This window comes from Aquarana catesbeiana, linkage group LG01, assembly GCF_042186555.1.
Source record: "Aquarana catesbeiana isolate 2022-GZ linkage group LG01, ASM4218655v1, whole genome shotgun sequence".
Lineage (NCBI taxonomy): Eukaryota > Metazoa > Chordata > Amphibia > Anura > Ranidae > Aquarana > Aquarana catesbeiana.
The window spans coordinates 47,904,695-47,930,866 of NC_133324.1; the positions used below are offsets into that span (position 1 = coordinate 47,904,695).

Consider the following 26,172-nt stretch of genomic DNA (forward strand, 5'->3'; position numbering starts at 1 on the left):
CTGGAAGGCTTCGGGTAGTTGCAATGCATACTGGCGCATGCGCTCTGAAAGAACGGCCACCTGGGCCCTTCCTTCAGAGCCCTGTGTCGTGAACTGTGGCTCCTGCGTGCATGTCCGGGAGTGACGTCATGGCTGTTCAAGCCGGGACCACAGCCGGAGTCCACGAACCCGGTAGGAAGACAGGTGAGGATGGAAGCGCCTGAAGCTCTGACATCTCAGTGCTGGAAAGGCTTCGTTTTAATGTAAGTTCATTATAATGTGCTAGCACACTGACATTACTTTGCAGGGTGAAAAAAAAACAAAAAAAAAAACAGCGGTTTACTACTGCTTTAATGCTAACGTGTAGCTTTTAAAGCTGCATTAAACTCCGCTAAATATATATTTTTTATTATTCCCCCAGGAGATTTATGCCATAATGTTCTAGTATGCTCCACATATTAGCACATTCTGGCATACTTGCCTATCAAACTAGCCATCCAGCCCTGCACTGTCGCCTCTCCAGCTGGTCCCGGGTGCTTCCATCTTCATCTAGTCCTCCTTACAGGTTTGCTGCCTGGTCACTTGAATGGATGGGCCGCGATGATGTCACTCCCACTTATGCACATGGGAGTTACTTCATCGTGGCACAGAGCAGGTGCTGTAAATGGGGTCAGAGGTGTGCATGCGCAGTTCAGATTATATCACCGCTGACAGGCCATGCAAGGCATTTATGACAGAAGAGACCACTAAGGGTCTCTTCTGTTATAAAAACCCTGCTTGTCGGGTTTTTTAATTTATGATTTTAATAATACCGCTTTAACATTATTGTTGGATTAAATGAAATGTAATAGGAGACCCAAAATGTTTCCCTTTTGTGGAAAAGTGCCAATCCAGACTCCTTCCAGTGCTGCGCCCAAGATGGAAAGCCTAAGCATTTTGGACATGTGATCTTTTCTGAAGGGAAGAATCGGCGTTTAGTTTGTTGTTTTTCTCGTTTCACCAGGGGTCATGTAAATAAAGGCCTAAGCCAGTACAGGGAGGGATCCTGAAGCAGCCTTTTCTCTTAGTGGTAGTTAATCTCCTCCATTGCACTTGGTTACAGTTACAATGTCCATCCAAATGGTTTCTTTTTGTCTGATTTCAGCTAATGGAAGTGACAGGAAAGAACCAGGATGAGTGTCTTGTGGCGCTCCACGACTGCAACGGGGATGTAAACAGAGCCATCAATATACTGCTGGAAGGAAACTCCGACACGGTGAGGATTCCATTTTTCTCCCATAGCTTACTGAGGGTAACGCACAGGATATTCAATGTATACGAGTTGTGCTGCTGCATGTGTATGGCAAGCATAACATCTGCCAGTAGCTGTATATTGATAGCCGATTATTGCAAGACCCTATATGCTTAGACACATATAATGGATTACTTAGGTAGGCCTTCTGATTAGTGGTGGTAAACTAAGACAGCTCAGCCGTTACCATCCTTCCCAGCGGGGGATATTCTTGGAGAGCACAACTGAGTTACAGGAGAAGTTAAAGGAGTTGTAAAGGCAGAAGGTTTTTTATCTTAATGCATTCTATGCATTAAGATTAAAAAAAACCTGTCTGTAACCGCACCCCCTTAATTACTTATCTGAGCCCCTTCTCTCCCCTCAGCCATCCAGGACACTCCTCCTGATTGGCTGAAACAGAGCAGCTGCACCATTGGCTCCCGCGGCTGTCAATCAAAGTCAGTCAGCCAATTAGGGGAGAGGGGACGAGGTCAGGTCGGGGCTCCATGTCTGAATTGATACACAAAGCGCTGACTCGCCTTAGGTGCCCCCTGTAGCAAGCTGCTGGCTGAGGGGCACTCAAAGAAGGGAGGGGCCAGGATCAGCAAAGAGGGACCCGAGAAACAGAATATCCAGGCTGCTCTGTGCAAAACCAACTGCACAGAGGAGGTAATAACATTAATTATATATATATATATATATATATATATATATATATATATATAATGGTATTAAAAATATATATATATATATATATATATATATATATATATATATATATATATATATATATATATATATATATATATATATATATATATATATATATATATATATATATATATATATATATATATATATATATTAATACCAGCCTTTACAATCACTTTTTAAGGTGTGAAAAAACTTTACATGCACTTTACTACTTGATATGTTTATCCACTTGCCTACCAGGCACTTTCACCCTCTTCCTGCCCAGGCCAATTTTCAGCTTTCCGCGCTGTCACACTTTGAATGACCATTGCACGGTCATGCAACTCTGTACCCAAACAAAATTTTTATCTTTTTTTTTTTTTGAGATAGAGCTTTGTTTTGGTGTCATTTAATCACTATGGGTTTGGGTTTTGAGGTAGATAGTTTTTCTTAGCTTCTGTTATAAAAATTTGTTAATAAGTAATTTTTCTCCTTCACTGATGTGCGCTTATGAGGTTGCACTGATGCGCACTGACCATCAGTGTAGATGTCCCCTGTATGAATTGCTGCTTACCGGTTCTCCTCTTCTCACTCGTTGTCAGCGTGTGGAGAGGACTGCCAATAACTGTCAAATCCTGTTTACACTGTGAACATCTGTGATCGGACACAGCTTATCACATGGTAAAGAGCCACTGTGATTGGCTCTTTACCCCGATCTGTGATCGGACACAGCTGATCAGATCCCTGCCGATGCACGCAGCAGAGGGCGTGCGGGAAGTGTGATCACGGGAGGACGTCAATAGATTCCCCCTGAGAAATGTGCGAGCGCGATGTAGCCTTCCTACGGCTATAGCACGGTCAGAAAGAGGTTAAAGAATATTGTAGCATGAGATTATATTATTTATGGCCAATTAGGGGTGGTGGTGATCTTGGTTGTATTTGATCTGAATAGATTTTTCTTTACTGCAGACTTCCTGGGAGACTGTTGGGGGCAAAAAGAAAATCGGCAAAGAAGGTTCAGAAAACAAAGAAAACAGAGAGAAGAGAGGGGACAGAGAAGTGAGCCGTGGTAGAGGAACATCCAACAGACGAGGCCGAGGAGGGAGTCGAGGAAGAGAGTGTACGCTGTTTGTTTTTTGTATTGAACCCTACAAAACATTTGTTGGGATATCCATTAATGGCATTCTTTTATTCAGTTAGAGTAGAAGAAAATGGAGTGGACAGTGGTCCTGGGGACAGACCTTCTGATCGTGGTAGACGCGGACGTGGAAGAGGTACAAACCTTAAAGGATAAGTTCACCTTACCTAAAATGTTAGGTTACACCCATATTCAGGGTGTAACATGTTACAAACTGCTTACAGCTAGCGGGGATCTTCTGTAATAATCCTAGAAAACCCCTTTTGTATTCTTTCTCTAAAGAATAATTGCAGGTGGTTACCAGCTAAGTACAGAGTGTGTGTGTGTGTGTATATATATTTTATTTATTTATTTCAGGTACTTATATAGCGCCGTCAATTTACGCTGCGCTTTACATATACATTGTACATTCACATCAGTCCCTACCCTCAAGGAGCTTACAATCTAAGGTCCCTAACTCACATTCATACATACTAGGGACAATTTAGACAGGATTCAGTTAACCTACCAGAATGTCTTTGGAGTGTGGGAGGAAACCGGAGTACCTGGAGGAAACCCACGCAGGCACAGGGAGAACATGCAAACTCCAGGCAGGTAGTGTCGTGGTTGGGATTCGAACCAGCGACCCTTCTTACTGCTAGGCGACAATGCTACCCACTACACCACTGTGCCGCCCTAACACATATATAGATATATATAGATTTGTGTAAAGGAAAATGGCCCACTTTGTCTTTCTGTAACTAAATATAATGTTTTTCCATATTAAGTTGATATTCTCTTCAAGTTTGGGAGAGTGTCTAGATCAGTGATTCTCAACCTGGGGGTCGGGACCCCCTCGGGGGTCAAATGACGATTTGCCAGGGGTCACCTAATTCTGGGCTGTTCCTGAAGCACGCACTGCTCTCCCAGCCCCTTTTTTGCAGCCGCTTAGCTGAGCTGTTCCTGGAGCCCACGGCCACCCACTCAGCCTCTTCACAGCCGCCCATTCAGTTCACAGCATGGCTGGGGGGCAGAGACTAGAGGTCAGCTGGCGGGTGAGGTATGAAGTGGGTGGGGCTAGAGGAGACCTTATCTCCTGATTTCGGCATCGTTGTCACTAGATAGGAAAAAAGCTGCGCTAAATTAAAAGTCCAAAACAATTGACATCAAATGCAGATGAATGTTCTTTGGAATATAAAAGGTCATAACAACACCAGTGTGCATTCACAAAGTTATGAGCTATGAGTAAGCACTCAGTCCTGAGTGCGAAACGCGTCAGCTTACCTGTACTTTCTGCATGACAGTCTTGTTATTTTGATGATCCCATTTTTTCAATAAAGTGAAGTTTTTTGACTACATCCGGTGTGCGGCATCCAAATCCTCTCCTCCATTCAAGCCTGCATTCACAAAGTGCCCGACCACCGTAGCTGTAGATTAAGCTTACCGGACGGCAAGCTTTAAAGGGCAGGTGGCTTTAGCCTTTAAGCTTGCTGATGACCACAATAGGAGCCGCATTCAGATGGTGAAAAATCGTCCTCTTAGACTCACGTCCAGCATCCACATTAGCACATAGCCCAGAGGAGAGAAAGACTGACCATAGTGTAGTAAATTCCAAAAAGGTTTTAATATAAAGTATTGCACTTACAAATAGGAGGCGAAAATATCGCATGTAAAGAGCCGGCATACATAAAAACGGAGCCCGTCCTCCTACTCCGCTCGCGTGGTGATGTCACTAACGTGCCTTCACCAGACGCGTTTCGTCATCAGTAGACATTGTCAATGGGAATCGTTGTCACTGCTGCGAGACACCACAAAGTCGGAGACAAAGTGAAGCCAGACTCACAGTGAGTAACACTACCTGTGATTATAGTTGCCATTAAAATTCCCCACTCCAGTTTTCAGATCAGCAGATGACTTTGCTCAAGAGCACCTAAGTTCATCAGAACTCCCCCCAGCACTGCCACTCATCCCCAACTCCCTGCCAGCACTGCCACTCATCCCATTCCCCCCCACCAAGGAGTAAGAGAAGGAATAAAAATAGAGAATACATGGAAGGGAGAGGAAAAGGAACAAAGAAAAAGGGAGAGAGGAAAAAAGGGGAAGGAACAAAGAAAAAGGGAGAGAAAGAATAAGAGAACAAGAAAGATGCTAGAGAGGGTTGGGGGACAAGAAATTAGCATAGAGAGAGATAAAAGGGAAAGAAAGGAAAACGCAGAGATGTAATGTACCAGAAGGGGTTTTAATACTGTAAGAGTGGAAGGGACTCGGGGATCGCTAAATGTCTGTGGGTTAGGGGCGCAAATTACTTGTCTAGCTTTGAGTGCTGACAGCCCATGCTACGAAAATAATTTTACTGTTAGGGGTCCCCACAACTTGAGAAATATTATCAAGGGGTCACGGCACTAGTAAGGTTGAGAACCACTGGTCTAGATGGATGTTGTATCTGTGGGTTAGGAATGAACCATCCTGCCACAGATCCTTCCCATCCCCAGCTTTACCCCTGCTGTATTGATAGGGTGAAACACTTTCTGAATTAAGGTAAGTGGTTGTGATTAACCCACTAGGGAACCAGCCCTGCCTATATAAAGTGCACAGAAGTCCTTACATGCATACTTTTCTGGATCAGTATTTAATCAAGAGGGTCAGAATATGACAGCTAGGCAGTTTGCAATTTCTGAAGGAGAGATAAAAGGCAGTCTTCAGATTTATTTTAAGATTAATGTCTTGCTCCTTTGGTAGATCCTTCAGTAACATAGCATACACAAATGATTGGGGTGTGACTCCATTATGGAAGATGCACCTTACCATGGACCGATGTTGCCATAGGAAGCACTGAAATATATATAAAAATAAAACATTTCTTTATCTTTCATTGTTCTTGGAAAAAATATTGTCATGTTAAATTTTTTTAAATGTTTTTTTCCTTTGTAGGATTTGGGGGCCGTGGACGAGGCAGAGGGGCAGGAAGGTTTTCTGCGCAAGGCATGGGGTACAGTTTTAACACACACCTTTTTATTAGGGCAAAGTAAAAACATGAGAATGCAAAAAAAATAAAAATGACTGCTTCTATTTTGTTTTGTTTTAGGACATTCAATCCTGCAGATTACACGGAGCCCAGCGCCAATGATGGGTTTGGAGTAAAATCGGACATGTGGGAGACGGGCCAGACCGACGGTCATGATGGTACTGGTAAGCTTTTATTATGCTTTACCCCCACCTCTTCCTTCCTCGCTATGTGTGGTTTTTTTTTTTTTTGTTTTTTTTTTTTCTTTTGTGTTGGATATTTATTACCTTCTAGATTTCCTTACCTTTCCTTCCTGAAACCGTTTTAAATCTGTCCCCAGCTGCTGCTTCAAGTCTGAATTTCAGCTTTCACAGGGTTGCCTGCTGTTGTGAAGGCAGTCATTAGTTTATTGGTATCACTTAACCCAGATTTCTTTGTATAAGGGTTCAAGGTAAACCTTTTACTACAGTTAGCCGGTAGAAATGTTATTGAATACTAGGCCATGCCAGATGTTTATTGGCTGTTTTGTGAGTTCTACCGACCAGCACCAGACAGGGGGTAGCATTTAGGTAATGACTTTTCTACCCAAGACAGGTGCAGTTTAGTGATCCTGAGAGGATAGACATGTTAATACTGCCAGAATGTGCAAGCTTGAATTTTACCTAAAGTGAACCTATGGTTTACCCATGCACGGCAAAATGTGATGTTCACTTCAACTCCTTTGCGCCGGCGCCTCTCGACCCTTTAAAGCAGAGTTCCAGCCTCTGAAAAAATGAATTAAAAGTCAGCAGCTACAAATACTGTAGCTGCTGACTTTTAATATAAGGACCCTTACCTGTCAAGGGATCCGGAGATGTCGGTCACCAAAAGCCTATTCGTCTATCGGCTTAGGTGCAGGTGCTGGAATTGCACCTAAGGGAAACCAGCAGTGAAGCGTTCAGGCTGATTAAGAAAGAGTTTCAGATGCTGAGGGCGGGGAAGAAGATTGAAGAAAAAGCAAGCTTGGGCTGCTTTCAAAGTAGAACTATAGGCAAAACTTTTTTTTTTTTTTCATGTTGGATAGAGTAAGGGAGGGTTATAACTAGGGTTGCACCGATACCACTTTTTTAAGACCGAGTACAAGTACCGATACTTTTTTTTTTTTTTTTCCCAAGTACTCGCCGATAGCGATTACCGATACTTTTTTTGAATGTCATGCACTAATATGCAGCACTGATGAGACGTGGACTGTCAGTTTTTTATTTTTATATTTTTTTACAATTTTATTTTTTTCTATCTATGCATATGCTTTCTTTTTTTTTTTTTTTTTTTTTTTTTTTTATTTTTACAATTTTACTTTAAAATATTTATTACAATGTTTTTTTCTTTGACATCTCCCCTTCAAGACATGGAAAGGGACTGAGGATAGAGATTCCGCAGTCCCTTTCCCAGCAGCCTCAGTTGCACTGAACATGAATGGACAGGAGACAGCGGCTCCTCTCCATTTATAAACTGGAGGAGGAGGAGCACACGGAGGGGGACTGGGGGAGGTGGGGACTGGAGGATGACTCGGGGGGGGGGGGGGCACACAGAGGGGGGCTGGATGTGGGGAGACCAGAAGAGCACACAGAGTGGGACTGGAGGAGAACGGGGGGGCAGGGGCGACACTGGAGGAGCATATACAGAGGGGAACCAGAGGATGACAGGGGGGACTGGAGGAGCCACACAGAGGGGAACCGGAGGAGGATACAGGGGACACTCAGGAATGATCGGTGCGGCGATGGGGGAAGTTATAATCCCGATCTCCCTGTGTGGCTTTCAATAAAGCAGCTGAAAGCTGCTGAGGGGAGAGGAGGAGAAGCGGCTGTCGGCTTCATTGGTGATTATAACTTCCCCTGCTGCCGCACCGATCATTCCTGAGTGTCCCGGTATCGGACTAGGCATCAGGAGCATTTGCACGAGTACAAGTACTCCTGCAAATACTCAGTATCAGTGCAACCCTAGTTGAAACCCCTCAGATGTTTTTTCGCCATCTGTGTCCCCTTGCAGAGATTTTGCATCACTTCCTGTCCCAAAACAGGAAGTGGAAGGAAATCTCTGCAAATTAAGGGAATTCCTTGGGGACCCCCAGGCCACCAGTCCTAGTGTCCCCATTGGAACATTTCTCGTCTATTACTTTTCTGGGGACAACCCAAAATGTAGTATTTTCTTTTACTTTCAATGATAATAGTAAACAGGACAAATAGGATGAATCTTCCTAACAGGGATACAGACAGCAATAAAACCGACAGGTGTTCTAATCCCTCTCCACTCCATTCAAAATTAAAAGAAAAAAAAAGATTTGCCTTTAGTTATAAAGTAAACCTGCTGCATTGGCCTGCATGGGCAAAGCACAGATGTGCTTTAAGGCCTGATTCACACTTGTGCAGGTTGGCGTTTGCATGTTGCAGGTACATTTTGCAATACACATCTTTTATGCCATTGCAGTCTATGGAACAAAAAAAAAAAACCCTGGCCCTTTCCCTAAAATGCACAGATGTAAACTACATCCACAGGAACCATGTTAAATGGACTGTAGTGTGTTTTCTACAAAACTGAAAATGTGCTAAAAAAAAAACAGGCCTAAAAGTATTGGACAAAGTCAGAATGGACAGGCTGCATGTAACCAGATCTTGCTATTTGCTGCCCTCTTCTTCTCCTTTCCCTGTCAATGTTTTTCTGCTTCCTTCTTTTTTCTGAACTGCTCTCTCCTTCTAATGCACCATTGTTAATGGCAACACTACAGAATTGTGAGTCAACTGACTGATGTGTTGGAATATGTAGACAAAAATGGTGGTGGCTGGGTGGGGTGCTTAGTGAAGTACATCACTGTGACTATAACCCCTTTTATTTTACATGAAATAACCTGTGCGGGTGAGTTTGTACAGCCTTTGCATGCCTGTGTGAATGAACCCTTCTATGCCAGAACACAGAACATTGTTTGCACAGATTTATAATAATTGTAGTTTATTATTCATTTGTCAGGTACGTGGAGGAATTCTATTGAGGAATGGACAGCAGAGGACTGGAATGAAGATGTGAGTGAGCTTGAGTTAAACAAAGTAAATTTATACATTTGCTACCTGATTTTTAAATGTTACCTTTCTAAGTGAAGCAGGGATAATGCTGCAATGAAGGTCCACAGGGATGGAGTTACTGCTTTCCCTTTGTAGCAGCTCATAGTATTACAAAAAGAATACACTTAGGTAATAGGGCCCAGCCTTTAGCAGCAAGGTAGGAAGGGGTGTTTTTAAAAGGTAAAATTTTAGAATACTTACTTTTCTAGTCTGTATTCTCTGCAGTATAGTAAAGGAATAATACTACTTTAGGTTAGTGAAGCATAAGATCCCGTTAACCGTGGTGTCCTGGTGGGATGATAATGGGAGCGTTAGTAAAAACTTAACCGAGAAACAAAGATTGCAAGTCTGGTGGCTTTATTTGACTAATACTTTGGATCTTGCACATTTTTACAGGCTGGTTTTAGTTAATTTTTTAAGTGCTTGTCCAAGCATTACCCAAAGTTACCCCCAAACCTCTCTATCCCAGTCTAGTTTTAGTTCCAATATTATTAATTTTACTTTATTCGTGTAGTGCAGAGGTCTCCAAACTGCGGCTCTTTGTTTACCTTTGTCCAGTCCTTGTGGCACTATTTCAGCTATTGGCATCAAAGATGAGGCACCTTTTGCTTTAATTGACACCAACAGTGAGGCACTATTCTTCCCACGGATACCAATAATGGGGCATCATTCCTCCCACGGCTACCAATGATGGCGCACTGTTCCTCCCACGGCTACCAATGATGGCACACTGTTCCTCCCATGGCTACCAATGATGGCGCACTGTTCCTCCCACGGCTACCAATGATGGCGCACTGTTCCTCCCACGGCTACCAATGATGGCGCACTGTTCCTCCCACGGCTACCAATGATGGCGCACTGTTCCTCCCACGGCTACCAATGATGGCGCACTGTTCCTCCCACGGCTACCAATGATGGCGCACTGTTCCTCCCACGGCTACCAATGATGGCGCACTGTTCCTCCCACGGCTACCAATGATGGCGCACTGTTCCTCCCACGGCTACCAATGATGGCGCACTGTTCCTCCCACGGCTACCAATGATGGCGCACTGTTCCTCCCACGGCTACCTATGATGGCGCACTGTTCCTCCCACGGCTACCAATGATGGCGCACTGTTCCTCCCACGGCTACCAATGATGGCGCACTGTTCCTCCCACGGCTACCAATGATGGCGCACTGTTCCTCCCACGGCTACCTATGATGGCGCACTGTTCCTCCCACGGCTACCAATGATGGCGCACTGTTCCTCCCACGGCTACCAACGATGGCGCACTGTTCCTCCCACGGCTACCAACGATGGCGCACTGTTCCTCCCACGGCTACCAACGATGGCGCACTGTTCCTCCCACGGCTACCAATGATGGCGCACTGTTCCTCCCACGGCTACCAATGATGGCGCACTGTTCCTCCCACGGCTACCAACGATGGCGCACTGTTCCTCCCACGGCTACCAACGATGGCGCACTGTTCTTGCCACTAATACCAGTGATGGGATATTATTCCTCCTCCTACTGATCACATATTTTAAATATTATTCCTCCTCCTACTGACCACCAAGCCTGGGATATTGAGGACTCCCATTGATGCTGGGGCATTTTCTACTCCCATTGATCACAGTCCTTTCCTCCAAAAGCCTGAAGGGCAGGAAACCTGGTGCTTTAAGAAGTTTGGAGACCCCTGCTGTAGTGAAACCGATTTGGTTACTCCATGTGGCATCATCAGACTTGTTAAAATAATTCGGGGCCAGCAGCTAGCAGGTCAGTTACTATTGATGTAGGTACAGCCCAAAAACTACATTCCAAGAGCCATTTTTCCACCCACATTGTGTTTGCGGGCTTTTGGGAGTAAACAATGATTGGAAAGAAAATAAGGTCAGCCTAAACAGGAGTACATTGTGTTTTTTTGAAAAAGTGAAGTTTTTTTGGTATTTGTAGCATTTTAAAGGCATATGTTCCCTAGTACCTGAGGCAGGAAAATAATCTCGAGTCAATACGTGATAATTCATGTGCAGATGCTGTAACGCCCAACCATAGACAAAACGTGCCCTTTTGGTGCTTGATGTGTGGCCCTTGCATTCCAGCAATTGTGGGAGTTTAAGCATTTATCTGTAAAGGGTCTTTCAATAGTTGTAAATTCTGAAGTGGGAAGTTGCTTGGTCTCCTCAATATATTGCTATGGGTGCCCCCCTCTGCTCCTGCTTTATGGGTACATTCCATTCAGCCTGGCACTAGGTTTTTATTGGCCAAGATGTAGGTGGCACAGGAAACCACAGATATCAGGGGTGGTACCCGCTAGAGAGGAAGAGGGTGGGGACAACTTTTCATTTAAATGTGTAGTCAAGACTGAGGATATTTTAACATACCAGCATTGCTGCTAGATGGAACTGACTATGGTCTTGTAAGCTGACCATCATTGCTAATGGTGCTATACAAACATGATTGGGGTTCCAGGTTTAAGCACTTCACTTCAAATAGAAATGTAAACCTTGATAAGGAGGGAGACCTTCTACTCTCCCATGCATTCTTTCTTTAACAGCATTACATCTGCTGTAGAGGCGGATCCACATAAGGAGATTTACATGGCTAGGAGACTTAAATGAGCAGCTCTAGGAACATTTCCTGGCAGTGTACTGAACCAAGACTCCCTTCTTCCTAAAATAGCCCTGTCAGGACACTTCCCTATTTACTGGCTGGAGTCGTCTCCACTTTTTTTTATTCCTCACAAGCTTTTTTTATGGGCATTCTAAATTTAACACACAAGATTTGGACATTCCCAATTTGGTTTTCTTATAATGTTTTAAAGGGAACGATGTGCGGGTTTCTTCACTTTTACCACTTTGACTTGCTGTTTCAGTAAAAAATATCTACTATTGCTGAATTGTTTCTAAAGGTACAGATTCTGGAGTTGTCTTTCTTATCCTTGGTTGGTTAGTAAGTTACTGAGATCTGTATAAGGCCCCTTCCACACGGGGCAAGCTCTGTTGGAGTTCCCCTGCTCAGTTTGCTCCGGACCACGCCTGTCCGTTTGCACCGGACCACGCCTGTCCGTTCTGCCAGACAGATGGGGAACAGATCCCCGTCCTTCGACACATATCTGTTGACATCCTCCGCTCCATAGTGTCAGATCGGGTCCGCCTGAAGAACTGCACCCATATAGTCTGCTAGTGGGAAAGGGGCCTTTGGCTAAACCAGACCTCGCAAGCAAACAAATATTTATCTTTCATTCATCGTCAGAACCAGGGGCTCCTTAATCTTGACCATTGAGTTATATCGCCTCCGCAGGAGTAGGACTGGGCTGAACAAAAAACACCTGGCTACGCCCATGGGCTCTCCTCAGTCAGTATATAACCCTCTCCCTGCTCTAGCTATTTTGTTTATTTCTGTCTAGTCAGGAGTAAAGACCTAGCTCCTTGCTGGGATCTTTTGGTCCTAGCAAATTTTGTTTTTTGTCTTTCTTCCATGCTTTTTCTCCTGGAAGATCTACAATCAACTGTTGAGTTGAGTCTTTGGGGGCTTTGTGTATATCCCTCTCTGCTGGTAGGTATCCTGGGCATTGGGGGGTCCCTTAGTGGTGCAAGGTTTCTTTGTACTACAGGGTCTTCTTCCCTATGGAGCCTCAGGGTCACATCTCAACCACTGATCCCCCTCATGGAGGTGGCAGGTGCCTCGGAACCCCAGCTTCCCATGGTTGCGCTGACGGCGACGGCCTTTCAAGGTGCCTGCCTGTTTGCGGCTACCCTGGATAACATCATTAAAGGTGTCACAGAGGGGAAGAGTACCTTCCTGCCTCAGTCTAGGAAAGGGTAGGAACCTCGTCGCAGAAGGCCTTCCTTCTCAGCCCATAAGAAATTCTTCCGGGCTCCCGGAACAGCAGATAAAGGAAACCTATCTCTCAAGTCTTCCCCGGGAAGTTCCAGGCAATGTTGGTCTGGTAAGCCTAGAGCATGCTTCTCTGCATCCACTGACAAGACTTCTTCAGCATGAAGGTCTGCCCTCACCCATTGCTGGGGTGGGAGGACACCTTCACTGGTTTTCCAGATTCATGGACTTCCTTCGTGAGTGTCAAGGGGATGCACAAATTGAACCTTTTGATGGTACCAAAGAAGGGGGACAGAGGTCATCCACTTTGGGGGCCCTGTGTCTCCTTGCAGGTGCAGGTATAATGTCTGTAAAGTTTTGGGTGACGTCCGAACTACCCAAGGCCCCCTCTAGCCCCGTCCAGAAAATTGGATTACCTGGGTCTGACTCTGGAGTGACTGCTGACCAGGTTAGTAGTTTTTCTTCTCAAACGTCGACCCCTTTAGCAGGTTCAGTTCAACAGGAAGTAACTGAGGCTCGTTGCAATCTCGCGGGTTCCTCTGGTAGATGCTGCAGTCATCCTAGTGTCACTGCAGGGCCAACACCTTCCTCTTCTATGGTGTCTTCGAAGGACCAAAGGCAAAAGTCTTCTGGTGGCTGTAAATGTCCCTTGGGAGCTACCTCTGAGAGGACCAGTTATACCGAGGGCTGAGCTTCCATCCTGCTTTACAGTTACTGGTTTTGATGGCCTAGCCATTGAAAGCCAGGTACTGAGAGAGAGAGAGAGAGAGAGGTCTGTCGGGATAAGTGATCCCTACTATGGTGACTAAGATATACCATTGTATGTGGAAAGCGTACATTTCTTGGTGTGAGTCGATTGGCGTTCATCCTCTGATTTTTCCCAACATGGAGTTTACATAGGGCCAAAACTTTATCCCCACCCCTGGCTGACAGTGCTGGGTGCCTGAGCAGTTTGTCACCAAGCACCATAGTTTGTCACTTGGGTGAAAGGGGGAGTGTGTCATGCTTCCCACACCCAGAAGAACTCCCAGCTCTGGGGACTAATAGAGGTGCAAAAAAAGGAAGGCATGTGCTGCTAGGAGGGCAGCAGTTAAAGCAAGCTTGTGCTTTCCTCATGCAAGTACAAGCTCTTGTTTTATTGGTGTGACTTGTTCCTAGTCGGCCATTAACCAAGCTAATGTCCTGTACTCGTGATCCGCAAATCGGATGAAAAATACTGCTTTCGACGCGATTGTACGGTAATCGGATCATTAATACAGAGCTTTCGAGAGCCGATCACAACAATTCATCCGATTTTTATTATTCGATTGGACAAGCACAAAAATTTTCCTCGTACGATACCAGATCGTACGATTTTTGTTTAGTCAGTACAGTTGTCATCCGAAAATACAATACAAATACATTATGACATCACTTCCGATTTTTTTTTTTTTTTTTTTTCTGTCGTACGAGAATTTTCGTGACTTTAGTAACTTATTCAATTTCTACTTGTGCCTATTAAGCAAAAAAAGTCGGACGATCTCTCGTCCGATTTTTGGATCGTGTGTACGGGGCATAAGGGGCCATTTATAGCAGAGATCAGATACCTTTTACCCTCGTTCCGCTGGACTTTGCAGTGTTACTCCACACCGCAGCCTGTGTTTTCCATTCATGAATTGCAGGCTGTGCAGAGATTGCTTTGTTGCATAGAGAAGTATTGCTGCCTAGAGAGCTGATTGGAGGAGAGGTCAGTCACATGACTGACTTGGCCCCCCCCCCTTAGTTCCTGCCGCGAGCAGGGCTCAGTGCACGTTTTGTAAAGTACATTGCTGTGCCTTATAAATGTGCTGTTTTTTTTATTTTACCCAAATAGTAGCATACTGCCCAATTGTTGTATAAATGTTGCTTTATGGCACTGTCCCGTCCCCCCCCCCCCCCCCCCCCATTTGAATTAATTCTGTTTTATGTGTATTTTCTTGCAGCTTTCTGAAACAAAGGTCTTTACTGCATCCTCTGTCCCTACAGAGAATCACATCACCCCAGGACAGAGGTAAGAAGAGAACACTTATTTAAACTTGTCTCATTTAGAACATTTACAGAAAGGTTTGGCTTTCATTCGGGCTCTTGCTTTAGGTTTTCATGTCTTAAAGTGGTGTTCCACCTGAAAAAAAAAAATCTGGAAATTTTTTTTTTTTTTTTTTTTTTTTTTTTTTTACTCACCTCTAAATGGTTTTTGCTAGGGGGTCCCTTGTAGTCTGCCTCCTTCCGTGCCTGGACTGGTGACATCACTTCCCCTTGGCGCAGGAAGGGCTCAGCTCTGCCCCCTCCCTCCTGTCAATCATCTGGGACACATTACAGGTCCCAAATGACAGAGCGGCCAATCGCAGCGCCGCTCGCGCATGCGCAGTGGGTGCCCGGCTTTGAAGCCACAGCTGGCACCCACAGTTGCAATGCCGGCGCCACCGACCGGAGGGGGAGACGAGCGGAGCTTCTATCCCCCGCATCGCCGGACCCTGGGACAGGTAAGTGTCCGATTATTAAAAGTCAGCAGCTGCAGTATTTGTAGCTGCTGACTTTTAATTTTGTTTTTAAAATGGGAACTCCTCTTTAAATAAGGACGACACCTTTTTTATATTGACTTTCATTCTATTCATAAGACCCCTTTCACACTGAGGCGCTCAAAAACTGGCCACAAAACATCGGGAGCGTTTGCAGTGCTTTTGAAGCACTTTGGAAGCGCTTCCCATTCATTTCAATGGACAGGGGCGTTTTTTGAGGCGCTCCAAACATGCCCCAAACATGCTGCTTGCAGGACTTTTTGCAACGCCCCAGTGTGAAAGCTTTCATTGAAATGAATGGGAAGCAGTTTCCAGGCGCAATTTTTAGAGCAAAAGTGCCTGAAAAGCCCCTCAGTGTGAAAGGGGTCTTAGTGTTTTGAGGTCCCAGAGTTTTTTTGTTTTTGGGTTCAAATGTAATTTTTCCTCCCCTTCGTGCATGGTCATATGACTAATCTCATTACCTTGGCCATATGCAATTTTTAAAATTGAGGATCCCAAGAGTGACAGAGGCAGATTGTTCAGGCAAAGCTTATGGATTGCTTTTGTCTAATGTCACTATCTCAAGACTTTCTTGTCCCTGAAGCAAGTGTTCCAATTTGATAGCAGAAAACATATCTGGTGATTTAAACACTTTTACAGGTCATATTCAAATTTTATGTAAAGCTGTTTTTCTTTTCCTTTTCTTTTTATTTTTTTACCACTTGACCTGCGGAACATTTACCCCCCTTTATGACCAAGCCGTTTTTTGCTATAGAGCACTGCTTTACTTTAACTGACAGTTGCGTGGTCATGCAATGCTGTACATAGATGAAATTTGTCATTTTTCCCCATGCAAATAAAGCTTTCTTTTGGTGGTATTTGATCACGTCTGGGTTTTTAATTTTTTTTTTTTTACTTTCTGCTATAATACATATCCAATAAAAAAAAAAAATTAAAATTACATTTCATAAATTTTGTATGTTCTGCTACATATTTTTGTTAAAAATGCCAATGAGCGTATATTGATTAGTTTGCGTAAAAAAAGTTTTTATAGCATCTACAAACTATGGTATACTGGAATTTTTAATTAACCACTTAAGGACTGGAAAATTTTCCCCCTTAAGACCAGGCCATTTTTTGCAATACGGCACAACGTCGCTTTAACTGAAAATTGCGCGGTCATGTGACGCTGTACCCAAAGAAAATTTACGTGCTTTTTTCCCCACAAATAGAGCGGTTTTTATTTTTTGCGCTATAAACAAAAAAAGACCAACAATTTTGAAAAAAAATCAATATTTTTAACTTTTTGCTATAATATCCAAAAAAAAAAATTAAAACAAATTTCTTCATCAGTTTAGGCCAATATGTATTCTTCTACATATTTTTGGTAAAAAAAATCGCAATAAGCATATATTGATTGGTTTGTGCAAAAGTTATTGCGTCTTCAAAATAGGGAATAGATTTATGGCATTTTTATTTTATTTTTTTACTAGTAATGGCGGTTATCAGCGATTTTTAGCAGGACTGCGACATAGCGGCGGACAGATTGGACACTTTTGACACTATTTTGGGACATTTATACAGCGGTCAGTGCTACAAAAATGCACTAAACACTGTATAAATGACACTGGCAGGGAAGGGGTTAACACTAGGGGGTGATTAAGGGGTTAAATGTGTTCCCTGGGAGGTGTTTCTAACTGGGCGAGAGGGGACTGACAGTACAGAGATCGCTGTGCCTTGTTGCTAGGACAGACGATCACTCTATTTCCGGGTCAAAAGGGAGATCTGTTTGTTTACATTGACAGATCCCCATTCTGGCTCTCTGTAGAGTGAATGCAGGTGGCCAGAGGACATCGCGGCTGCCGGCCACGCGCATCAGCTTCCACACCACGGGCGCCTGCTATAGCTGTAAAACTGACTGACATAAAGCTTCGGTGTTTCGCGGGAACGAGCTGACCTGCCGTAGTATGACAGAGTCTGGTCGGCAAGTGATTAATTCTTTCTTTACATGTAATGACAGGGATCGGCGACTTATAGCGGGACTGCGATATTGTGGCGGATAATCTGACGCTGACACCTTGTGGTATCCAATGTCACTAATATATAGTGATCAGTGCTAAAAATATGTATGCCACTGTACTAATGGCTGGAAAGGGGTTAAACATCTAGGGCGATCAAAGGGTTAATTGTGTGCATAGCCAGTGTTTTTGTGTTTACTATGTGGTGTTTTTATTAAGGGATGTGCTGGATTTTATTCCCTTTTTAATTTCCCTTTGCAGGGAAACCAAAATCCAGCACATCCCCGCTGACAAGACAGAACTCTGCTATGTTTACAGAGCTTTGTTCTGTGTTCCTCTTCACGGACCATATGGTGCCGATGGACATACTTTGGCTGGCACCCACTGATCGGCTTGTGCTGTGTATAATCAAAGAACTACCCGCAAGTGCTGGATTACGTACTAGGTACGTGATCGGGCACAGAAGAGCCGCTCTGCCGCCATCCTCGTACATTAGATAGGTCAGCAAGCGGTTAAACCATACTTTGGGAATCGTAGGCCGCGTATATGGTAATGTTTGCCTGGAGAAGGACATTCTCTATAGGCAGGCTGTAGTACTGCTGGGTGTAATTGATGCTGGGAGCAAACGCAAAACTTATCACGGATTGTTCTTATTTTGGTGTCTGAGTTTTGTTAAATTTTATGTTTTTTTTATACAGTTTTTTTTTTTTATGTCTCTTGTATAAGTGTTGGTCTAACAGTTGTTTCCATTCCGCAGCATTGACTTGGTAGCCCTCCTCCAGAAGCCACAGACAAACAGCACTGAAACAGAATCTGCTGGTTTTGAGTCGACATCGCAGCAGAACTTTGGTCAGGCCCTGGTGTTCACAAACTCTCAGCATAGCTCTCAGATAACATCCACGGCCAGCAGCACCAGCGCAGTTAACAGCTACACTCCTCAGAGCCTGGTAAATCGCATCATCAGTACTGTGCAGACATCCTGTTCTATGAAAATTATTTAACTTTTAATATTGTATAATGCAGTAGTGTATTTAGTGAAAACACTAAATGGTCTATATAAAAATAAATTACTGTGCCAATGTTTCAAGCATTCACACAGCTGTCCTAAATAATCACTGTAATGTGTGCTATATGTTTATATGATCATCAGCTCCGCTTCATTTTTTTTTTTTTTTTTTTTTTAAACGCTGTCCTAAGGTGACAACTGTACTTAGGAGCATTGTCACCTTAGGGAAGGGGGTATGTTAGGACTACCTGGATTTGATAGGTACCCACTCCCACTTCTGGGTAAGATCGGCGATCTACGACATTTCCAGACCCTCCGCCTGCCCCCCACTGACTTCTGGGACACTCGCAGCTCCCAGGAGACGGTGGGACCATTCAGAAAGCGCAGCGCAATTTGCCCATCTATTAGGAAACAGACTGCGAAGCCGCAAGGCTTCACTTCCTGTTTCCCTTACTACAGATGCCTGCACCGGAAGCCGATTGAACGCTTGGGGTGCTGACATTGCGTGATCCCTGGACAGGTAGGTGTCCTTATATTAAAAGTCAGCAGCTACAGTATTTGTGAAGGAGCATGGAGCTCCTCTTAAAGAGGCAGTAAATAAAAGAAATGTGTTAGTTTGCATACACTTGTAAATGTCATCTTTGCTACATTGTACAGATGTGCCACTTCACGTGGTTTGAGGGCATTCCTCCAAGCAAGTTTTATTTTAAAAGGACTAGTGGATTTTAATTTATCACTTTAGCTATTCATAGGATTGCTACTCCCAGCCAAAAGGAATTAAAAAAAGATTTGCTTTGGAACCTGTACCTAGGCCCCCATACCATTTGCTTGAAAATCTTATTCGCCTAGAAAATGTGCTGTACTGATTTCCAAGATTCCCCTCCTATTGATTTCAGTGGGGTTTGGTTTTGGCACCCAAACTTCGGTAAAGTTTACCAAACATACCCTGAACCATGCCTGGGAGTATTTAACACATCACTATTTGTGGGTGTGTTTATCTTGCATAAAGGCGCGTCAAAGTTAAGTGGCTTATTGAAAGTAAAATTCATGGGCCATGTTAAAGTTCCTCATTTAGGCCCCTTTCACACTTGTACAACCTGAAGCAATGCCTGTGTAATCTTGAGGTCTATGGACCTCAAGTCGGACCAAAGTAGTGCAGGGGCAATCATGGGGTGCGACTTTGCAGTCCCAAGTCGCACAAGTCTGAAAGGGGTAAAAAAAAAAAAGCATACTCCCAGCTAATGCTTTTTAAGTGGTTACTGTTAATGTTTTGTCTTTTTTTTCTTTTGGGGAAAAAAAATTTAAACCATATGAATAAAAGCTTAGGCCCCTTTCACACGAACGATCTATGGAGCTGTGACATGTCCGCTGACATCCGACCCACTCCGATCCCAAAAAGTGTAACTGAGGAAAAACTTACTTTTTTATCCGTTATCTACGGTCCGTCTTCATCCGTTCCCCCATAGGGGAGAGCGACGCTCTGACAGGTCGTGCAGCGACGGACCTGTCATCTGCCTGCTCAGCGGGGATCAACGGAGCGATCCCCCGCTGAGCAGAGCGGGCTCCGTACACGGACACGTCCGTGTGAAAGAGCCCTTACTGTTGTGAGCACTCCCAGCAGTGTTATATGGTTATTTCCATTCCTGTAACTGCCACTTTTGCTGGACAGCTTGACCTGTTACAGGATATGGAAAAATAACTAGTCTACTGACAGGATGAACGGGTAATAAAAATGTTACGGGGGAAGGGGACAGCTGTGTTAATGATGGTGACAGACTGCAGAATGTCTTTTTTTTTTTTTTTGCCCATTATCCTACTTTATCACACTTGACCTGATAATGTTAGTTTTGTTCCCAAATACATTGTCAAGCTTTCCTTGTCTTTCAGTCTTCTGTGCTCGGGTCTGGCTTTGGTGAGCTTGGAACATCAAAACTGACAAATTCCGCTGGTTCCCAAATATTGGAACAGCTGAAGAGTCCTGGATTGGGGCAATTCTCTACCCAAAATTCTCAGCAAAGCGGCAGTAACGCAACACCTTCCTCTTCCTGGGACATTAAGCCTTCAGCACCGCAGTCATCTGTCCTCAGTCAGTTCGGTAAGAACATCCTTCTTTTTTTGTTAAAGCAGACCCTTGTTTTAGGTAGCTCTCTATAGTAAAACGAGTCCCAACCTTCTGTATACCCTGACTGCTACAGGGGCTGGGATTTAGGGTTTGGCTTGCAGTTCCACTTCTGGAGAAACCTGGTACCCAGAATTCTGCTTGGAGCTTCTTCAGGTCTATATATTTTGTACTATGGACACTGTCAGAAAATTCAGTTTTTTCGTTTTGTTTGACCCCTATCTCCCTATTTGTCTTTTTTCCCCCCCAGTCTTAGGGCTCGTTCACACCATACGTGCATGAAAACTGATGGGGAATGGCGTGCATATTTCACTTGCAGAGACATCCGTTTCATATCAGTTTACCTCCGTTTCCATGCCTGTGGACATCCGTTTCCATGCCCGTCAGTTATGTGCCCTATTTAAACCAATGTTGATTTTTTACCATGCAAAAAACTGCATACACATTGCACATTTCTCAGCATAGTGTGGTGTGAACAGGGCACAAAGAGAACCATTTGGGTTTTTTTTCTCTGAGCCCTTGCAGAATGCGTGCAGAAAAACTGACGTCTCTGCACCATAGTGTTAACGAGGCCTTAAAGGATAAGTTCACCTTTGGGAACATGTTAAATGTTTCAACTGTTTTAAGGGTGGAACATGTAACATCTTCCCAATGCTGCAGCCACTGCTCCCCCCCCCCCCCCCCCCCCAACTAGCTGTCACCATTTTGGCTCCTCCCACACGACCGCATCATTCATTCACACAGTTCTGTGTGTGACTGAACTACAGCTACTGGGGGGGGTGTTCCTCTCACTTCCTGTTTTTGATACAGGGCAGGAAGTTAAGCAAATCTCCCCAATGGGACAGAGATGGCGAAAATAATAATCCTCCCTTTACTCTATCCAAAACGAGAAGAGAAAAATTGCCTTTAGTTATACCTTTAAATGGAAAAAAAGATTGTGCTTATATAGGCTAGCCAGGACACAGTGATGTATTGATTTCCAAGCACATATCTGAATTTTGTGTGGAGACCTCAATTTCTGAGTGTTCTGGCTGAATCTTTTCATCTAATGGAGTTATCGTATTAGAAAAGCTGAATGGCGCATAACCTTACTCAGCTCGGAGTCTGTGCGCAGTAGGTCATGGCTTTACCACTTGTAGTCTTCTGTGTATAAGTGGTAGCCATCAGGCAGCATGCCGAGCGCTGGTAGTGCACATATGTGCACGTTAGATTTTTGCCCACAGGACACCAATGGATTGGAAACTGGGAGAAGATTGGAGTTCATGTGTTAGGTTGAATGGTTGGGTATTTTTCATTCAAAGATGAAATTAGGATTTAGCAGCTGACCTGGCTGAAACAATTCTAACAGTTCTGAAGTGCCAGGCACCTTGTTTTTCATATTGATCCCTTTGTATCCAAATGCCCAAAGCACATTTATTTCTGGTACTTTATCCTAAGCTTACTCTTTCCAGACTTTCTAATCTGTTTATCCTGCTTATTTTTTTTTTTAATTTTCTTTATGTAGATTTCAAATCCCAGCCAGAGCCCTCGCCTGTGCTCAGCCAGCTCGCCCAGCGACAGCAGCAGCAGCACCAGATGCAGCCAGTGCCTGTACCGCCTCCCGGACTGGAGACCTTCTCTTCACAGGTGAAGCTGCGCGAGACGTCTCCGGTGGACAGCTCTACCTCTGTGGGCAAAATGCTGCAGCTGCCCAGTCTGTCGCTGGACTCCCAGGCCATGGCCGCCCAGCAGACCCATCAGCAGAAACACATCAAACCGCAGAAACGGAGGATACCTCCTACTTCAAAGGTCAGTAACCCAGAGAAACCACCTTCCTTCACTGCTGTCTGTTGCTTTTTGGTCAGTGTGTTCTATCCAAGTCGCTGTACAAATAGTCCTTTGCCCTTGGCAAACAGATTAGTAGCTTTAATGGCTGATAAAGACACATCTGTTGTGGGGTTTTTTTTCTTCCCTGGCTTTAAGAAAAAGCGAGTCCAGAACACAATGATGTTTTATTTCCAAGCACATATCTGAACCTTGTGTGTTGAAAACAATAGCACTGAGTGCTCTGGATTTGTAATTACTCTCCGCACATTAACCACTTGCTTACAGGGCACTTAAACCCCCCTCCTATCCAGACCAATTTTCAGCTTTCAGCGCTGACGCACTTTGAATGACAATTGCGCGGTCATACAACACTGTACCCAAATGAAATTTTTATCATTTTTTTCACCACAAATAGAGCTTTCTTTTGGTGGTATTTGATCACCTCTGCAATTTTTACTTTTTGTTAAAAAAATGTAAAAATCTTCATTTAAAAAAAAAAAAATTTTTAAATTTTTTTATATTTTGTTATAAAAAATTTAAAACGGGTAATTTTTCTCCTTCATTGATGTACGCTGATGAGGCGGCACTGATAGGCGGCAGTGATGGGCACTAATAGGGGGCAGTGATGGGCACTGATGGGGGGCAGTGATTGGCACTACAGGTGGGCACTGTTAGGTGGCACTTGTGGGCACTGTTAGGTGGCACTGATGAGGCAGATGTGCCTCTTCCACTTGGGGACCGATGTCCCTCACATCCCAGCCGGTGATCGGCTTTTTTTTCTACTCGCGCTGCCAGCGTGAGTAAAAAAAAAAACGATTACCGATCTTTTGTTTACATCATGTGATCAGCTGTCATTGGCTGACAGCTGATCACATGGTAAGGGGCCGGGACCAGCCCCTTACTCGGATCGGTGATCAGCCGAGTCTCAGTGACTCGGTGATCACAGCGCGCCCGGCGAGCGCCCTGCAGGGTGCGCACAGGGAGCGTGCACAGGGGAGGCCGTCATATGACGGCCTCCCGGGAATTAAGGTCTGCGCTGTGGCCGTCATTCGGCCATAGCGCGGATGGCAGGTGGTTAAGTGAACCTGTAAAGTACACCCCAATTACAGAAATACCATAACTGTGCATACTCGAAAAACGTACCTGTAAAACAAAGCCATCCAGGGCTTCCATCTTCACCCAGTCTTCCTTCCCGGGTTCGTGGGCTCCGTTTGGCTTAGCCGAAATGACGTCACGTGCTGCACAGCACTCAATAGACGGCATACTCAAGTATGCCGTTCATTGAGAGTGCAGTGTGCATGTGTCCGTGATGGTTTACTACCATTTTAACTTTGACTCTTAAGAGATACTTGCAAAATGTATTGGAAACCTACTGATAAGGATTTCTTCTCTTAAGCTGGGTACACGCTAGAGGAAAGTCGGGTGAACGATCGGCCAGTTTTCCTCAATGTTTCACAGCAAAGCGAAACCAAGGATCGAAATAATGTACAAAAATTCACATACGACACAGACTTTTTTTTTTTTTTTTGCTTCTGATCATGCTCAGTCTTTTGTATCTGATATTTCTCATCCAAAAACAGTACACATTAAGCAAAAATTGTTTGTTCTTTTCTCAAATAAGAAAAACTTTTTTTCCCTTCTGAAATTTTTGTTCGGAAGGCTGGAATCGGCTGTTGAAAGTTGTGTACACACGATCAGAAAATCATATGGGCGAAAATGTTGGCTAGATTTTCTTAGTGTATATGAGCCATTATCCTTGCTATAATAATACTTGTTTTAGGTGATAAAGGTCACTTCACCTCTTCTTCTTTCTTTTTTTTTTTTTTTTTTTTTTTTTTTTTGGTAGATTCCTGCATCTGCAGTAGAGATGCCAGGATCGGCTGATGTCACTGGATTAAACGTGCAGTTTGGAGCCATGGAATTTGGTTCAGAGCCCTCATTACCAGAGTTTGGTTCAAACACAAGTCCTGACAATGGAAGCCAGACACCCAGTAACTTGTATTCCAAAACAATAAGGTAAAAGCTTTTCTTTTATTTTGTTTGGAGTGATAACTTCTTGTTTGTGGATGCTTGCCCCTTCCCTGTGGTTGTATACAGAAATAGGAGATTAAAACAGTTGTCCTTCAAGGAGTTGATTCTGTATTCAGACAACTGACGTCTGTTTTGCAGTGAATCTCTGAACACCTCGCTGCCAATATCCAGTACTGTGCAGGAGCCAAGCTATACGGCATCTGTCATCACCACTTCTAGCCACAACAGCTCCTCACAGAGTGCCAGTCCAGTCACCATCTCCTCATCTTCCTCCTACGACCAGACGTCTGTGCACAGCAGAATAGGTTACCAAAGCTCCATGACAGCCACCGAAGTGGTTCCAGTCACGGTGAGTCCAGGGTGCACTCCTTGAAGATGTGAAATCAGTGTCAGCATATTAAAAAAAAAAGGCTCCTATTGCTTATAACAAACAATCAGATTCTCCTGTTTAATGCCTCTAGATACCCCCATAGTGAGGCTATATTAATCCACGTTACCTTTGATGGCTAACCATGACGGCTAACCAGAAAACTGTGAGGCTTCTAGTTGTGGAAGCTGGCTGTCACTGGTCCCCACAAACGATGGGGAATCAATCAGAGGGCTTCTCAACCACACATTCACTATGCCAGCTATGATCACATGCAGGCTGAAGGCTTCATTCTGGAAAAAAAAAAATGGTTTCAGCTTGCAAAGGCCACTGCAGCCTGTAAATGCCAGTGTGCTTTTTTATTTTACTACCTGTCTGATAAAATATAGTATTAAAAATAAATGAAAGTGTTTGATAACCAAAAAAAATTACAGATCCTGGTCCCTTAAAGCAGATTAAACAGCACAGTGCTTGTGCTGTGTAATCTGCCCCCCCCCCCCCTCTAAACTGTAAAAAAAATTCCGCCTGAACCTGCCACTTCCTGACTAATCAGGCTTAACTATCCCCCTCTGTACTGACCACGATAACCAGGGCTGACCACCGTGGTCAGTTTGTGACCCTCCGTCATCCGCAGCCCTGCTGTCAGCTCTCCTCTCTCCCCCATCACCCCCTCCTTCCTACCTGTCAGCTCCGTTTCTGTGTCTGTCTCCGCCCCCCCATCTCCGCCACTATTAGTACAAATAAAAGTTTCTAAAATGTCACTGCCAGCCACTCTAATATAGTTTGGCATAGCACACTGTATAAGTATTTTATAAAAACGAGCGTTGTAAATACAGTTTTAGCGCAATCTTCAGGCCGGTCACACAACTCTCTGCTTTTTTCCAGGGCTACTGCAGGAGGGGCTGAGCGGCCATGTGATCTCCCCTTGTGATGACAGAGGGAGGTCTCGGCCCCTCCTGCAGTAGCCAAATATTGGATGTATACAGCGGCCGTGAGTCATGTGACCGGCCTGAAGATTGTCCTAAATGGTTATTTACAACGCTCGTTTTTATAAAAGCCTTATAGAGTGTGCTATGCCAGGCTCTAATAGAGGGGCTGGCAGTGATTTTCAAATGTGGGTTAACCGTGTAAGATGTTAAAAAAATAAATAAAGTTTTACAGTTTTTACCACTTGTCAGTCTAAAAAAAAAAAAAAAATAACTCAGTAGGGTTGTTAGTAAAATTGTGTACCAAATGAATGCATTCTTATGTCAAGCTAACCAATGCATAATGCCACTGCTAAGTTTGGGCCTAAGCATCTAGGTTTTATTGAACTCTGGTCACAAATAGGG

At 44.1% G+C, this 26,172-nt stretch overlaps 1 protein-coding gene and 2 non-coding genes across 16 annotated transcripts in view; all 3 read left to right on the top strand.

Annotated features, from left to right (window-relative positions):
* UBAP2 (ubiquitin associated protein 2) overlaps positions 1-26,172 on the top strand; it is a 122,630-nt gene that overhangs the window by 64,091 nt on the left and 32,367 nt on the right. For 8 of the 14 annotated variants that reach the window (XM_073618283.1, XM_073618275.1, XM_073618335.1 and 5 more), the window contains exons 4-15: positions 1,124-1,234; positions 2,912-3,062; positions 3,139-3,216; positions 5,991-6,048; positions 6,145-6,248; positions 9,067-9,143; positions 14,940-15,007; positions 18,270-18,459; positions 20,406-20,613; positions 22,142-22,425; positions 24,290-24,459; positions 24,613-24,823. In XM_073618283.1, the coding sequence (XP_073474384.1) occupies positions 1,124-1,234; positions 2,912-3,062; positions 3,139-3,216; positions 5,991-6,048; positions 6,145-6,248; positions 9,067-9,143; positions 14,940-15,007; positions 18,270-18,459; positions 20,406-20,613; positions 22,142-22,425; positions 24,290-24,459; positions 24,613-24,823 (1,710 nt within the window). The remainder of the gene's footprint in view (positions 1-1,123; positions 1,235-2,911; positions 3,063-3,138; positions 3,217-5,990; positions 6,049-6,144; positions 6,249-9,066; positions 9,144-14,939; positions 15,008-18,269; positions 18,460-20,405; positions 20,614-22,141; positions 22,426-24,289; positions 24,460-24,612; positions 24,824-26,172) is intronic. The other 6 variants (XM_073618352.1, XM_073618388.1, XM_073618369.1 and 3 more) reach the window with 3 other exon arrangements.
* On the top strand, positions 21,590-21,670 carry LOC141125064 (small nucleolar RNA SNORD121A). The gene has a single exon (XR_012241362.1). It is a non-coding gene; the product is annotated as a small nucleolar RNA SNORD121A (small nucleolar RNA).
* Positions 22,609-22,690, top strand: LOC141125065 (small nucleolar RNA SNORD121A). Its single transcript, XR_012241363.1, has one exon. It is a non-coding gene; the product is annotated as a small nucleolar RNA SNORD121A (small nucleolar RNA).